This window comes from Calypte anna, chromosome 27, assembly GCF_003957555.1.
Source record: "Calypte anna isolate BGI_N300 chromosome 27, bCalAnn1_v1.p, whole genome shotgun sequence".
Taxonomy (NCBI): domain Eukaryota; kingdom Metazoa; phylum Chordata; class Aves; order Apodiformes; family Trochilidae; genus Calypte; species Calypte anna.
The window spans coordinates 137,303-150,261 of NC_044272.1; the positions used below are offsets into that span (position 1 = coordinate 137,303).

At 54.9% G+C, this 12,959-nt stretch overlaps 2 protein-coding genes across 5 annotated transcripts; both read right to left on the minus strand.

Annotated features, from left to right (window-relative positions):
• Positions 1 to 698: 698 nt before the first annotated feature.
• On the minus strand, positions 699 to 8,823 carry UBE2Z (ubiquitin conjugating enzyme E2 Z). The gene is made up of 7 exons (XM_030465787.1): positions 8,486 to 8,823; positions 6,981 to 7,053; positions 5,207 to 5,394; positions 3,247 to 3,358; positions 2,560 to 2,672; positions 1,969 to 2,059; positions 699 to 976 (listed from the first exon to the last, which is right to left on the minus strand). Exons 1-7 carry the CDS (start codon positions 8,806 to 8,808, stop codon positions 806 to 808), a joined length of 1,071 nt encoding a protein of 356 aa, XP_030321647.1. The 5' UTR covers positions 8,809 to 8,823; the 3' UTR covers positions 699 to 805.
• A 1,634-nt stretch (positions 8,824 to 10,457) lies between these two features.
• ATP5MC1 (ATP synthase membrane subunit c locus 1) lies at positions 10,458 to 12,814 on the minus strand. Of its 4 annotated transcripts, none has more exons than XM_030465788.1 (5): positions 12,612 to 12,814; positions 12,118 to 12,169; positions 11,527 to 11,604; positions 11,129 to 11,304; positions 10,458 to 10,702 (listed from the first exon to the last, which is right to left on the minus strand). In XM_030465788.1, the coding sequence occupies exons 1-5, from the start codon at positions 12,797 to 12,799 to the stop codon at positions 10,588 to 10,590; spliced, it is 609 nt and encodes a 202-aa protein (XP_030321648.1). In that variant the 5' UTR covers positions 12,800 to 12,814; the 3' UTR covers positions 10,458 to 10,587. The 4 variants fall into 4 exon arrangements, with proteins under 4 accessions (XP_030321648.1, XP_030321649.1, XP_030321651.1 ...); XM_030465789.1 differs by having other exon boundaries at positions 12,118 to 12,166; positions 12,602 to 12,776; XM_030465791.1 differs by having other exon boundaries at positions 12,118 to 12,166; positions 12,677 to 12,735.
• Between the last annotated feature and the right edge of the window lie 145 nt (positions 12,815 to 12,959).

Below are 12,959 nucleotides of genomic sequence, written 5' to 3' on the forward strand. Positions count from 1 at the left end.
GTGGGACAAAGTCAGCCAGAGCTTGAGTAAAGCTTTGAATAAAGGAGCCCAGATTCCACCACTGCTCTTTTCTCTTTGGTCTGCCTAGAACAGCATCTAGAAGAAAGACACCAGGTAGATGGGCTCCAGAGAGCAGACAGACTCCAGCTCTCCCATCACACACAAAAAGGTTTTGCCCAGGCACAGGCTCTGTGAGCTGTCAACCTGCTGGCAGTTCACTTTATTTTTTTTTTTTCAGGACAACAATTCCCTGGACTCAAAATGCTCCCCACAGCTCCAGCTCCATGCTCAGCACAGCCTCAGGGAAGGGCTGACTGTCTAGGAACAGAAAAGCTGTAAAGAGGATTCGCAGTCTAGATCTCATTTTTTAATCAACTGGAGAAAAAGGGGAAAAAAAACCAAAACAAAACAAAAAATAAACCCAAAACAACCAGTGTAGGTGTCTCAAAAAAACAAAAAAACCAAACAAACCTAAAAAAAAAACCTAAAAAAACAAAACAAAACAAACAAACAAAAAAAACCCCAAAAAAACAAAACAACCAAACAACAAACCTGATGCCACATGCTCCAGCTTTCTAGCATAGTAAGTACCTTTTTTAAGAGTAGCCTGTCACAAGCTTGGCTTTGTCTAGCATGAAGTCTTCTCATTCAGCATTATCCACCAGAGCAGGAGAAGGAGACAGAAGCTATCCTGGAGTTTTCTCAGCTCTGGCATTGGTTTGGTTGTTGAGTCTGTCAAGGGGTACTTTCAGATGTGAAGACAGAAACATCCCCATGGCTTGGCCTCTCCACTGGTAACGCAGCACTAAGCTTTAGAGCACCCTTGAGTGTCTGTCTCTGTCTCAGAGGAGCTGCTCTCAGAGTCTATTTCTGTATTCTCCTGCTGGTGTTTCTCTTGCACCTTCTGCCGGATTCCTTGCAAACGTACTAATAGGGACTGATAGTCAAAGTGGCCTCGTTTTTCACCAAAAGGATCCTAGAAGAAAAGCACAGAGCAGGCTGTTAGCAAACAGCATTATCCTCCTGGCAGAAAAACAGAAAAAAAACCAAAAAAAAAAAAAAACCAAAAAACCCACACAGTGATTGGGTAAGATGGTGTGTGAGTTTATGTTGTCCTACCTGATGGGAATCTTTGCTACAAGCCAGCCTGTGGCCCCAGAGATAAAGACCCAGTGGACCACACGTGACAATGTCACCAAAGTTCACTACACAGCCTTCAGTTCAGCATTCTGCAGACCCTGACCTTCCTCAAGGGAATTTCTGACTGCAAACATCAACTCTCCTGCTTTGGGAATGCTTTTCATTCCTGAAACACCCAGCCAGCCAAGGCACTGACAAGAAAAGAGGGCTCAGAGACACAAGATCAATAAATCAACCTCCTCCATCTTTTTCTTAGTTGTGGAATTTCTCAGTGAATCAGACAAGAGGTTGCTGATGAGGCAGGAAGACACATCTGTTCATATGCAAATAGTCTGCTAACCTATTCTTTAAAGTACTTTCCTGCAGAACAACCCCCTGTGCTCAACCTGTCTAGCTGTGTCTGGCAAACTGTCACTTCCCCCACCCCTTCCCTCCTCCTCCTCCAGTAACTTTTGACTCAGTCAGCCACTTGCAATCTCCTGTGACAGAGAAAAGTTGCTGTCTGCTGGATAAGCAAAGGAACCTCAGAAAAAGAGAAGCTCCAGCAATGACCCAATAGGAAAATACTGCAATGGAGTTCAGCTGCCACCAGCCCTGGATAAGGGGCTTGTGCCTTCCCTGCTCAACACAAACTGGAGAGGTTCCACTGCTGAAGGGAGTGCCTGCTTGCCTGGTCCAGCACTTTGAGAAGTCAAAACAGCCTTGAAAACATAGAAAAGCTCCAGATCCACCCCATGAACCTCTGTGTGCTGCACTTTGTTGTTTGTCACTAGCCACACACCCTTATCCAGGGAAGTGTTATCAACAGGAAAATGGTCTGCAACCCACCTGCATTGTCTGTCCTTGGAGATAGAGCCTCTCTTTACACACCCCTTCATAGAAGTCATAGTATTCCATGAAGGATTTCTCCATGACACCCCTGAGGACAAGGAGAGAGCAAACAGTAAGCATGAAATCAGTGTGACACCAATGCCACCAGCCAGGGGCACTGCACCCCACTGAGCTCCAGTTCCTGTCATCAGTGTGGACCCTGCCCCACACAGCCAAGGGGGCAGAGTGAGGCAGGACCCAGAACAAAAGAAACCACCACATCCCTGCAGCTGGAGATTCACACATGTTTCCACAACAGCTGGGGCAGCCCCCCTCCCCTCTGAGGTTATGTTTTTTCCCCACAAAACAAGGGGCAATTCTTCTCCAACACAAGGGTGCACATTAACACAGCCCTTGTCCAACCAACCCACAGCTCCCGAGCACCACGCAGATGCAGTCACCCACTGCAGGGGAAACAAACCCACCCAGGGAGAGCTACAGACTTGCTCTTCCCTGAAGCAACTCTCAGGATTTCAAGAAGGGCAGCTAGAGAGGTTTATTCTGCTTCCTCACACCCACTTATTCCCCTTCCATGCCTCCTTTCCATACCGTAGTGGCTCAGGACAGGGACACTTTCCTTCCAGCATGTCACACACTGCCACACGGATGGTCTCGTGCCGAATGCACTCGTTATAGTTCTTGCTGTCCCCAGGGTGCCTCTCCTGGAAATAGAATTTGGGCCAGTGAGTCCACATGACTGCAATGGTTCCTGGTCTCTCCCTCCTGTGCCTGATGAATCTCACTGGTGCACAAACCAGTGTGTGCTGAGCTCATTTGTACTGCAAATGAAAAGCTGGCAAGATTTTCCATCCCTCCAGAGCCTCAGATTCAGGCAGCTGTGGAGACTGGTCAGCTGGTAAAGCTAGCAGAGAAACCTGCCTCTCTCTGACCTGCTGGAAAACCACGAAAACCTGGAGCAGTTTGGTTCCTGTGTGACAACATGTCCCAAGGAAACCAATTCAGGAGTCATGCAGCAGATAAATGAAGAGCTGTCCCACCTCCCCAGCAGCTTCTCCAATGCCTCCTGCTGTCCTGTGACCTTACCTGGGGCTCAGAGCTCCCTTGTAACTCCTGCTCAAGCTTTGACAAAGAGGCAGAGAGAGCTGGAAAGGAGCTAAGCCACATAACCTATTTTTGTCACCCTTTCCAGAAGGGGATTTGCCACCAGGAGCAAGGTGTAAAAAAGAAGAGACAAATATCTGCAGCCCCAGAGATGATCCAACCTCAGACTCTCACCTGCTCAAAGCCTGGCTCGTTGTGGTAAGGGTTCTCAGTCATAAGAGACTGGATGGAGATGAGGACTGAAGAGATGCTCTGTGCTGGGCTCCATGCAGGCCCGGTCCAGGTGCTGATTTATTAAAACAGAAAAGCAGCAATTAAACAATGTAGGACTGGCCCAATCAGCACCACCCCTCCACTGGGAAACCACAGCCAGGAAAAGGAACAGCTGCTACAGAAAGCTCTGGGCACTGAGCAGGTTTTCAAGGTCAGAGTAAATCATTCTCTCAAGCAAAAGAGCATCTGAACTTGAGCAAGATAAGAGGGGCTGGTAAACTTCACTCCACACACAGGGCATCATGTGTGAGCTGAGAAAAAGTAACATTTCTGAGCACTTTCCAGGGCACTTTATGGCTATCATCCTGCACAGATGCCTGGGGCAAGACAAGCTACACCAGCACTACCCTGAGTGAAACCCAACAGCTTTTAAGAACTGAAATCTGATTTTCAAGGCTCCAACAAGGCTGTAACTCCCCCAGCCTACACAGCAGACACTCAGCACAAGGACTGCTGCCAAACCCCCTCATGGATGCTCTGCTCTAGGAGTCAGCTGCCTGTTTCAGCCACACAGGGCAGCAAAAAAACCTTTGCACAGAAAAAGCACCAGCAGAAAAAGCTGTTCTGCTGCTTGCCCTTAATACCCTAGCTCCAGATACACATACCCTGTCTCCCTTCTCACAAGGATGTGCTGACCCACATATGCTCCTCCTAAATCCTTTTACTGGCAGCTCCCTCTGTGCTTCCCATCTCAGCTCAAGCTGAAGCTCTCCGGTTGCTCTTCAATATTTCAGCTTCCATGCCAGGGCCACAACTGCAAGAGCAAGGAGGCAGCTTGTAGAGGAGGTGCTGGGTGTTCAGACCCTCAAGATATGGACATGCCCACCACATCTCAGTGCTTTGCAGGTGTCTGCACCAGGTGACTGGATGAGGAAGCCTCCTGAGGGTGCCGTGTCCCAGCACAATGTCACTCTACCAGCCCTGGGCCAGCATCTGGCAGCACCACACGTACAGCACTGCTGAAATCACCCCAGCCAAGGTGCCTATAACCACATCAGGGCCAGATTCTTGCTGGTTGATCAAATCCCTACAGCAATCCAAGCCCCTTCCTCACCCAGCTGCCCTCACCACCTCCCTGCAGCAGAAGGAACCCACAGACAGCCCAGTCCAGAGCCTCAGCAAAAACCTTTCTTGGCTGGCAACTGCCACAGCTGGGGGTGGGAATATCCCACCAGGGTTCCTCTGGCAGAGCCATTCAATCAACCAGGACCTTTCCTTTGTTTTAAATTAAAAAATCAAGCTGGTGAATAACAAGCATTTGCAGCACTAGTGCCTGTCTGAACAGGCAGGATGGGAGCAAGGCTTGTAAATGATGACACCCACCACTCAGCCCCATGTATTATGGGGAGGTGGAAGTCCAGAGCAGTCAAATGGCTCTCAAGGAAGTTCTTAGCGGCTTTTCATTTTATTTATTTCTTTTTGAAGCCACAGGGAGAGAGGAAATTAAAACCACAAAACCCTACACCCAAAGAACATCAAGGACTGAGCTGCAAAGCGCAAAAGCAGAAGGAACAGAAGTGCTCAGGCTGAGGCTTTGCAAGGGGAAGCAGGAGAAAAGCATCAGTGGCCACTGAACTTCCCCTGCTTGGTACTCGGGGGCTTTTAAGACTCTTCTTAGTAAAGGAATTAATGTTGCTTTAAGGTTCTGGTTCTGTACAACTTCTCAGAAGCATCACGGTGCATCTGGGGCAAAGTCAGGGCTCTGGTTCTGAACAGGACCTCAGAGAAGGATGAAGGTGCAGCCAAGCAGGTGGCTGGGGCAAGCTCAGGGCAGAAGGCACTGAGAAGGACACGTAAAGCAGCACCCAGCCTGCAGCCACCTCCTGATCCCTCCCCCCAACCAGCCCAAACCTCCTCTTACCCGAGAATACTCAGGCAGACTTTCCCATTGCGGTAGAAGTTGGGGTTAAACCTCACTGTGTTATTTCCCGTTGTCATCAGTTTGACCCTTGGTGGGTGGATGGGATAATCTGGAGGACAGCGAAACAGGAACAAGAAGAAACCCCCTTCATAAGGCGTGTCAAAGGGGCCTGTGATCAATGCATGAATCTGGAAAACAAAAGCCCCGTCTTGCGCTCCACTTCGAAAACTCGGCCAGCACCCTCAGCACCCCCAGCACCAGCACCCCCAGCACCCGCAGGCTGCCCCAGCACACCCCAGCCCGGCCCCAACCCCCAGCAGGAGCTGCTGCACGGATCTCTCCCCCCCTCTGCCACACTCCAGGGGGAAGTGGAGGTTTCCCAAAGCAAGGTTTGGGCTGGAGGGTCAGCCACAGCTGCCTCCCATCCAGCTCTCTGCAGTCCAAACCAGACTGAATCCCAGCTCAGCTGGTAAGCTCTGCTTAATAAAATAAATAAAATATTTCAAATATGAAAAAAAGCATATTTCATTTTACAAACAAAAAATAATCAGAATTTTGACTCAAACCAGAGCATTCCTCTTGTTCTGCAGTCCTGCAATGATTTGGTTTTAATAAAACAAATTGCTCTGCTTCCTCTGACAGGATCCAAAACAAAACCCCTCTTCTCTCCATGCTAATTACCTTCCAAAATCCCAACCTGGACACCAGGAAATCTACACCCTTGGAACTATTAAGGAAGCTTCCTCCCCAGGTGATCCCAGCCTCTCCCTCCATGAGCCCATGACCTCCCCAGGATTCCAGGGGAAAGCCCCAGGGCTGATGTTTTGTTTCCTTTCAAGGACATTTTGGCACTTTCAGTTTACAGAGGCTGAGGGAAGGCAGCAAAATGCCCCAGGTGGGGGTTGGCTGCAGAGACCTCCCCTTTGTGCCACCTCCCAAAACTCCAGGGACCCCAAGGGAGGTGTTTAAGTGGGAGGTGGGAAATTGAGGTTGGTCAGCGGGGGGCAGAAGTGTGGAGCACAGAAAAAAACCCAAATGAAGCAGCCCCCCCACACACAAGTAGGGTGCCACTGGCTGCTGCTGCCCTTTCTCCACACTGGATCAAGGAGTGTTTGAGCAACCTTTGCCTCCCAGCTCCCTGCATTCCCTTGGACATAATGGGAAATTCCCAGCCCTGGAAAAAGCCCCAAGAAGCAGGAGGGGAAGAAGTGGAGCAGGAGAGGCCCCCCAGCCATGGCTGTGTCCCTCCTAAGGAGCAGCTCTGCTGGAGGGGATGTGGTGGGAGGGTGGGTGACACCTGGAGGAAACCCTGGGACCTGGGAGAACCCTGTGGACAGCTCCACAGAGGGACAGGGCCCACATCTCCCAAAATCAAACCTCTCCAGCTTCCAGAGGAGGGTTACAAAGCCTCCAGCACTGTTCATGGACACTTCTCATTTCCAGGTCTTCCCTGAGCTGCCCTACTGATTTATTTTCAAGCACTGGAAGGATAAAATCAGCTGCCTGAGGACCCCAATGGGCCACGGAGCCACTAAAGCAGAGCTGGCTTTGTCTATGGGAGCTCCTCAGATCCCTCTGATGGTATTTCTCTACAGGAGCCAGTTTCCTCCAGCACCTCCTTCTATTTCCTGTTCCATCTCAGCAAGACTGGAGCCTCAGGATGCTCTTACAAGACTCCCCCTGACTCCTCCCCACAGATCCATTTGGGCAAAGCCTGCCAGAGCCAGCAGCAGCAACGTGCAGAGAGCTGAACCAGCTCCAAATCTCCTCTTACCTTGGTCATGTCGTGGGGATCAGGCACAACAAACATTCCTGGGGGGGGTTCCTTGTAAATGGACATGATATCCCTGGACAAAGGAGAGAGGAATTAGCCAACACCTCCCTCACCAGCCCCTGAGTGACAAGGACAGACTTCTGAGATGGCAACTTGCAGACAGACATTTTTCTGTTGCCTCTGCTTGCTTTCTGGATGTTTGGTTTTTGGTTTTTGGTTTTTTTCCAACTAATCCACCCCAAAACAGAGCTGAGGCATTTCAAGAGCACAACCAGCACCCTGGAAGGCTCCAGACCAGGCACACCTTGCCAACCTGCCAGCTTGGCTTTCACCACAGATCACAGTGGTGCTGGAAAACTTACTCCCCCCACAGGCAGACATTTCAAAGCCCTCCTAGGTGAAGTTTGTTGTTTCAAGGCTGATTTTCCCTCCCTGGGATTCCCCTCTTCACACTGGGCCATGTGTTTTCCCAAAACATTTGGGTTTAACCAGTGGGTTCAGGAGGATGCACACCCACAAGACTCAGTTCACTGAGAAGCAGCACATCACCCACAGCTCAGAGAGAAACCCAACAAGTACCTTCTTTTATCTCCACAAAAAAATAAAACCTCCCTCCCCTCACCAGAGCTGCACTGAAGCTCCAGGACAAACTCCCATTCCCCTGTTCTATTTGGGAAAAAAGCAGAGCCAGTGCTTTTTGGAGGAATGGGACTGGGAAAATGCCCAAATCTCTGTTGCCATCATGGGAAGATATCCTGCAAGTTCTGGAACAAGGATGACCAAGGGCCTGGCAGGCAAGGAGACCTGCACCAGCAGGAGGTTGTTGAAAGAGAGCCTAGAAACAGTTTCTAACCATAAAAAGAGTTTCTAACCATAAAAAGAACACACTGCTCTTGGGCTCAAAGGCCATGGCCACACTGGGCAGAGCCAGATGATCCCTGAAGGGTTCCCAAAGCCAAAGGGTGAGAAGCAGCAGGAAGGCAAAATCATCAGGGTTTGGGATAAAGATTTTAATGGGAACGTTGTTGATGGAGAAACCGTCTGTCCTCCCCATCCAACAGAGCTTCAGAGGAGCAGCCAGGCAGGGCAGGAGCAGCACGATGAGCCAAAAGCTCTGCGGCCAGATGGAGGAAGAGCCCCAGATGGGGGCTGGGGATCGGCTCTAAGGCTCCATCCTCACTCAAGCACCTGGGCAGGGGAGAGCCCAGACAGAGGTGGGGGACACACGGGGTTTGTGCTCAGGAAAGCCCCGGGGAAGAGGGGGGACAGGGGCTGCCCCCAGGCCGGACCGCTGGGAAGGCTCCGGGATCGGTCACAGCCCCGCGGGGACCGGGGACGAGCTCAGAGTCCCTGCCGCCTCCCGAACCCCGGCTCGGTACCCGGTTCCACCCCCCCACAGCCCGGGGCTCCCACTGCCGTTAAGGCCCGGGGGGCCCCGCGGGGCCGGAAGCAGCGGAGTCACCTGCCAGGTCGGTACCGGTACCGGGCCCGGTTGGTTCTCTCACCGTTTGATCCGCAGGAGGCAGGCCGGGCTGGGCCGCTCGCTGTCCCAGTCCCCGCTGACCGTAGGATCCCAGAAGGCGGAGTGCGTGAGGAGCGCGGCCCCCGCCGCCGCCGCTGCCGCCGCGATGGGGGCTCCGCCGCTTCCCGGGGCTCCGCCGCTTCCCGGTGTCGCAGCGCCGAAACCCGCCGCCGCCCACAGCTCAGCCGGGATGAAAACTCCGGGGCTTCCAGTGCCAGCCCCCGGGCCGGCCGAGGTGCCCCCGCTGCCCGTCGCCGCCAGCACCGCGGCCGGGGCCGCCTCCTCGGCCGCCGGACTCTCCGCCATTCCGGGCCTTGGGGAACGCCGCTTCCGGGACTCCGCACCAGCGAGTCCGCCGGCCAGAGCGGCCCCCGCCGGGCACCTCCTCCACCACCGAGCGCCGGCCAGAGCGCCGCCTCCCTCCCACCCTCCCACTTTCGTCGCAAACTACTCCCACCTTTCACCATAGAGTCTTCCCGCGGAGGACAGAGCGTCCCTACCAACCACGGAGACGCCTCTCCCGGTGCGGGTTAGAGCGTAGCTCTGCGGAGCAGCGCCCCCTGCTGCTGGAGGAGGCAGAAAGGACAATGCGGGATTTTTTTATTATTATTATTATTATTATTATTATTATTTTTTTTTTTTAATTTTATTTTATTTTATTTTTTTGTGGAAAAAGCTGAAGTTTGGGGAGCGGCTGCAGCTCCGGCACCTTAGCCGGGGAACGGGCAATGCCTCCGGCTGCGCCCAAAGCTCCGCGCAGCACCTGGAGCCGCAGTCCTCCAGCCCCAGGGTGAGGGAAGGGAAGGTCCGGGGGGGGGAGAGGTGGTCCCGGTCCGCTCCGGTCCGGGGGGTTCTGAAGCTCCACTTCTTGCCTACAAGGCCCATCTGTCACCTGCACAGCACCGCCCGGTGACACTGTGGGGTGAGCCCCAAGCAGGGGGATTCAGCCCCAAGGCCGGTTCTGCTCCAGAAGCAGCGGGGGGGTCACTGCTCCCCCTGGGCGTGGGAAGAGGAACGAAGGGAAATAAGGGATGAAGGGGGATGAAGGGAACTGCCTCGGGGTGTTGCATTCCCGAGTCCTCTGCCTGCCAGCTCCAGCAGCTCCCTGAGGAGGTTCCTGGTCCCTGCCACAGGTTCATCCCCATGAGCCCCGTGTGGGATTTCCCCTCCTTCACCCAACTCCTCCTGAAGTTCTTTTCTCCAGCAAGTCCCCAGGGCAGGTGGGTTTTAGGAGTCCCCTTCCTCCCCCAGAGGAATCTGCAGCAGCTCTTGCTCGGTGCTCCTGTCCCCAGAGGTCCCAACCTCTCTCCAGAGGCTTCCAGAGCTGGAATTCCCTCGAGCAGCTCAGCTGAGCCCCCCCAGCACCCCCTGCACCCCAGCTTTTACCTCCAGCTCTGAGACCTGGGTGAGATTCTGGAAATGCTTCTCCCACGTGCACTCCAACTTCTGACCCAGCTGCAGTGTTGATGGGGAAAAAAAAAAAAGAAACCTAAACCTCAGCTGAGATCCCTTTGTGTCCAGTGATGCTTCCAGGGAGGAGGGGAAGAGCTTGACCTTGGGAGCAGCTCTGCCTGGGGAAAGGAAACTCAGCCCTGTCCTTGTGTTCTCCCTGGGTTGTACAAACACTGCTGGCACTGCTGGAGGCACAGAGGGTCACTCTGCTGGCTGGAAGGGACCTTAAAGCCCCCCCAGTGTCCCCCCTGCCATGCTCAGGGACCCCTCCCACAGCCCAGGGGGCTCCAAGCCCCATCCAACCTTGGGCACTGCCAGGGATGGGGCAGCCACAGCTTCTGGGGGCACCCAGGGGCTCAGCACCCTCACCCCAAAGGATTTCTCCCTCTTGTCCAACCCCAGCCTCCCCTCTGCCACTTCAAACCCCTCATCACTAGAGTGAAAAATTCTTTCCCAGCTTTCCTGTAGTGTCTCCCAGCACGTCCCACCAACGGAGCAGAACAGAGAGGAAAAAAGCCACCAGTTTATTTAGAGAAATCTTTTCTTTAATTGTCAGTCTGGAAGTCTCTGGTGGAAGCAGACTCGACCCGCAGAGCACAGAGGGATGGAGGCCCCGGGCAGGAGCAGGAGGTGTCACATAGCAAAGAGGATGAGGAATGCCACCATCAGGCAGAAGAGCCCCATGGCCTCGGAGAGGGCAAAGCCCAGGATGGCGTAGGAGAAGAGCTGCTGCTTGAGGGAGGGATTCCTGAGGGGAGGAAACCCAGAGAAAAGCAGAGTTACCCCATTGCAGCCATGGATTTTGGGGTGCAAGGCAGTTTCCTGGGGGGAGAAACCCTTCAGTTTTCCTTGGTTTGCACCAAGGTTCCCTGGTCTGGAGGTTGATTTCACCTCCCCTGCTGGGACCAACCCAGTCCCCACCAGCAGTGCTGTGCTGCTTCCAGCAAGCCCCCCAGAGCAGCCTCCTCATTCTGAGGTCAGACCTGGTGGATTCAAACAATTCAGCCCCTTTCTTGTTTATTTTCACAGAGGAATGGATTCCAACCACCACTTCCTACCCCACAGAGAGCTGCTGCCCCTAACCCTGCTCCTCCAGGTGCTGAGATGCATTCCCCAGCAGAGGAATCCAACCCAGTGCTGGGAGAAGGGAACCAATCCCCTGCCAGGTTCTTACCTGGCATAGCCAATGATCAAGCTGCCAAACACTGTCCCAATCCCTGCTCCTGACCCAGCCACCCCCACGGTGGCAGCTCCAGCACCAATGAATTTGGCAGCGGTGTCGATGTCCCTGGAGATGGAGCTGGTCTGGAGCTCCCTGCGGGGGGGCTGGGGGTGGGGAACCCCAGCTGGCTGTGGGACAGGGAGCAGAGAGAGGGGAATGAGACACTGCAAAGCAGGAACCTCAAGTTTAATCCAATTTCACAGCTGCTGCTTCTCCGATCAAGAGAAAGATCAGCCAGGCTGTCACTGGTCCGGGCTCTGTGTGAGCAGAGAGGGGAATTTCCCCCCCCATCCCAGGAGGAACCACCCTGGATCAGGGGCAGCACGGGCACAAACACCTCCAACTCTCACCTGTAGAGTGGAAAGCTCAGGTCTGCTGAAAACAGACACTGACACTGGGCTGGCCAGAGCCCTGGAGCAGCACCGGAGCTGGAAGGAAACGAAGAGGAAATTAATTCCTGATCCCCAAACCTGATCCAACGAAAACCAAACAGTCCTGGAGGCTTTACATGAGAGAAGCCTCAAAAGCAAAGGCATCCCCCAATGCAGAGGGCTTCTGCTGCAGCCAGGTGGTTGAGATCCATGAGCAGCAGCACCAGAGGTGCCACAGCTCGGCCCTTCCCACACCCATCAGCTTCTTCCTAACTTTGAGCTTGAAAGAGAAGAGCAGCTGAGGGTGTCTGACCAGCAGCAAGCTGAGCTTCAGAGAGAGCCCCGGGCCTGCAGCTCACTACACATCTCCCAAGATGGTGGGAACCACCCCCAGGTCACCAGAGGTGACCTTGTTTCCCCTTCTTGTTAAACCCACAGCAAACCCAAACCCCCCAGGATCCCCCCCAACTCAGGGGGTCCCAGGCAGCCTCCTGCCCCAGCACCCCCCCCCTAGACCCTCCCTCTCTTACTGAAACCCTCTGCAACAAACCAATGGCACAGGCGACCTACCAGAGCTGGAGAGCTGAGCAGAGCGACGGGAGCCTGCATTTTGCTTAACCTGCGGCAGGTAAAGGAACAAACCACAGAGAAATGAGAACTCCAGCGCCATTCCCGCCATTCCCACCTCCCTCTCAGGGCTGCCCTCCCCCACACGACCACCGCAGCCACCCCCGAGCTCTGCCTGAGCCTTCCCCCCCTCCCCGGCCCCTCGAAGGGCTCCGTGCCCCCCCCACTGCCCTCCCTCCCTCAATCCTCGCTCGGGCCCTTTCCAGGGCAGGCTCCGAGCTGCCCCTCTTTCCCTCCTCTAACTCGCTCCCTGCCCCCGCCAAAGGCCCAACGCTCCGGGCCGAGCCCCGGGGGGTTCGGGGGGGTCAGGACAACCGCGGCCGCTCCTCCCGCCCTCCGCCTTCCAGCGAAGGGCACGGGCTGCTCGGGCACCGTCCCCCGGGGCTCTCCCCGCGGCCTGCGGAGCGGGGCCGGGCGCGGGTCCCACCTGTGCGGGGTGCGGGGTGCGCTCTGCGGGGCGGAGCGGCGGCTCTGAGAGCAGAGGAGCCCCCGGGCCGCTCACCTTGCCGTGTCCCCCCCGCGTCCTCCGCGCTGATTGGCTGCGGCCCGGCACGGCGCGAAGCATCCTGGGACAACACCCGCGCTGCTGATTGGCTGAGCCACGGGCAGCCCCGCCCACCAGCATCCGGGGTAGCCCGCGGGGCCGGCAGGGCGGTGTCCTCGGGCGGGCTCTCATTGGTTTCCCTGCGCGCTCGCTGATTGGCTGGAGGACTGGAGGTCTTCCAGGCGCCCGTGGGGGCGGCTCCTCGTACCATAGAGGTTACCATAGAGGCGGCGCCTGCCGC

Coding starts and splice junctions, on each gene's coding strand:
- UBE2Z (XM_030465787.1), bottom strand. CDS start 8,808: ATGGCGGAGAGTCCGGCGGCCGAGGAGGCGGCCCCGGCCGCGGTGCTG. Junction 5,395..6,980: donor ATCCCCACGACATGACCAAG/GTAAGAGGAGAT, acceptor TTTGTTTTCCAG/ATTCATGCATTGATCACAGG. Junction 977..1,968: donor TCCAAGGACAGACAATGCAG/GTGGGTTGCAGA, acceptor CTTTTCTTCTAG/GATCCTTTTGGTGAAAAACG.
- ATP5MC1 (XM_030465788.1), bottom strand. CDS start 12,799: ATGCTGGTGGGCGGGGCTGCCCGTGGCTCAGCCAATCAGCAGCGCGGG. Junction 11,305..11,526: donor CTGAGCTTTCCACTCTACAG/GTGAGAGTTGGA, acceptor CCTGTCCCACAG/CCAGCTGGGGTTCCCCACCC. Junction 10,703..11,128: donor TTGATCATTGGCTATGCCAG/GTAAGAACCTGG, acceptor TCCTCCCCTCAG/GAATCCCTCCCTCAAGCAGC.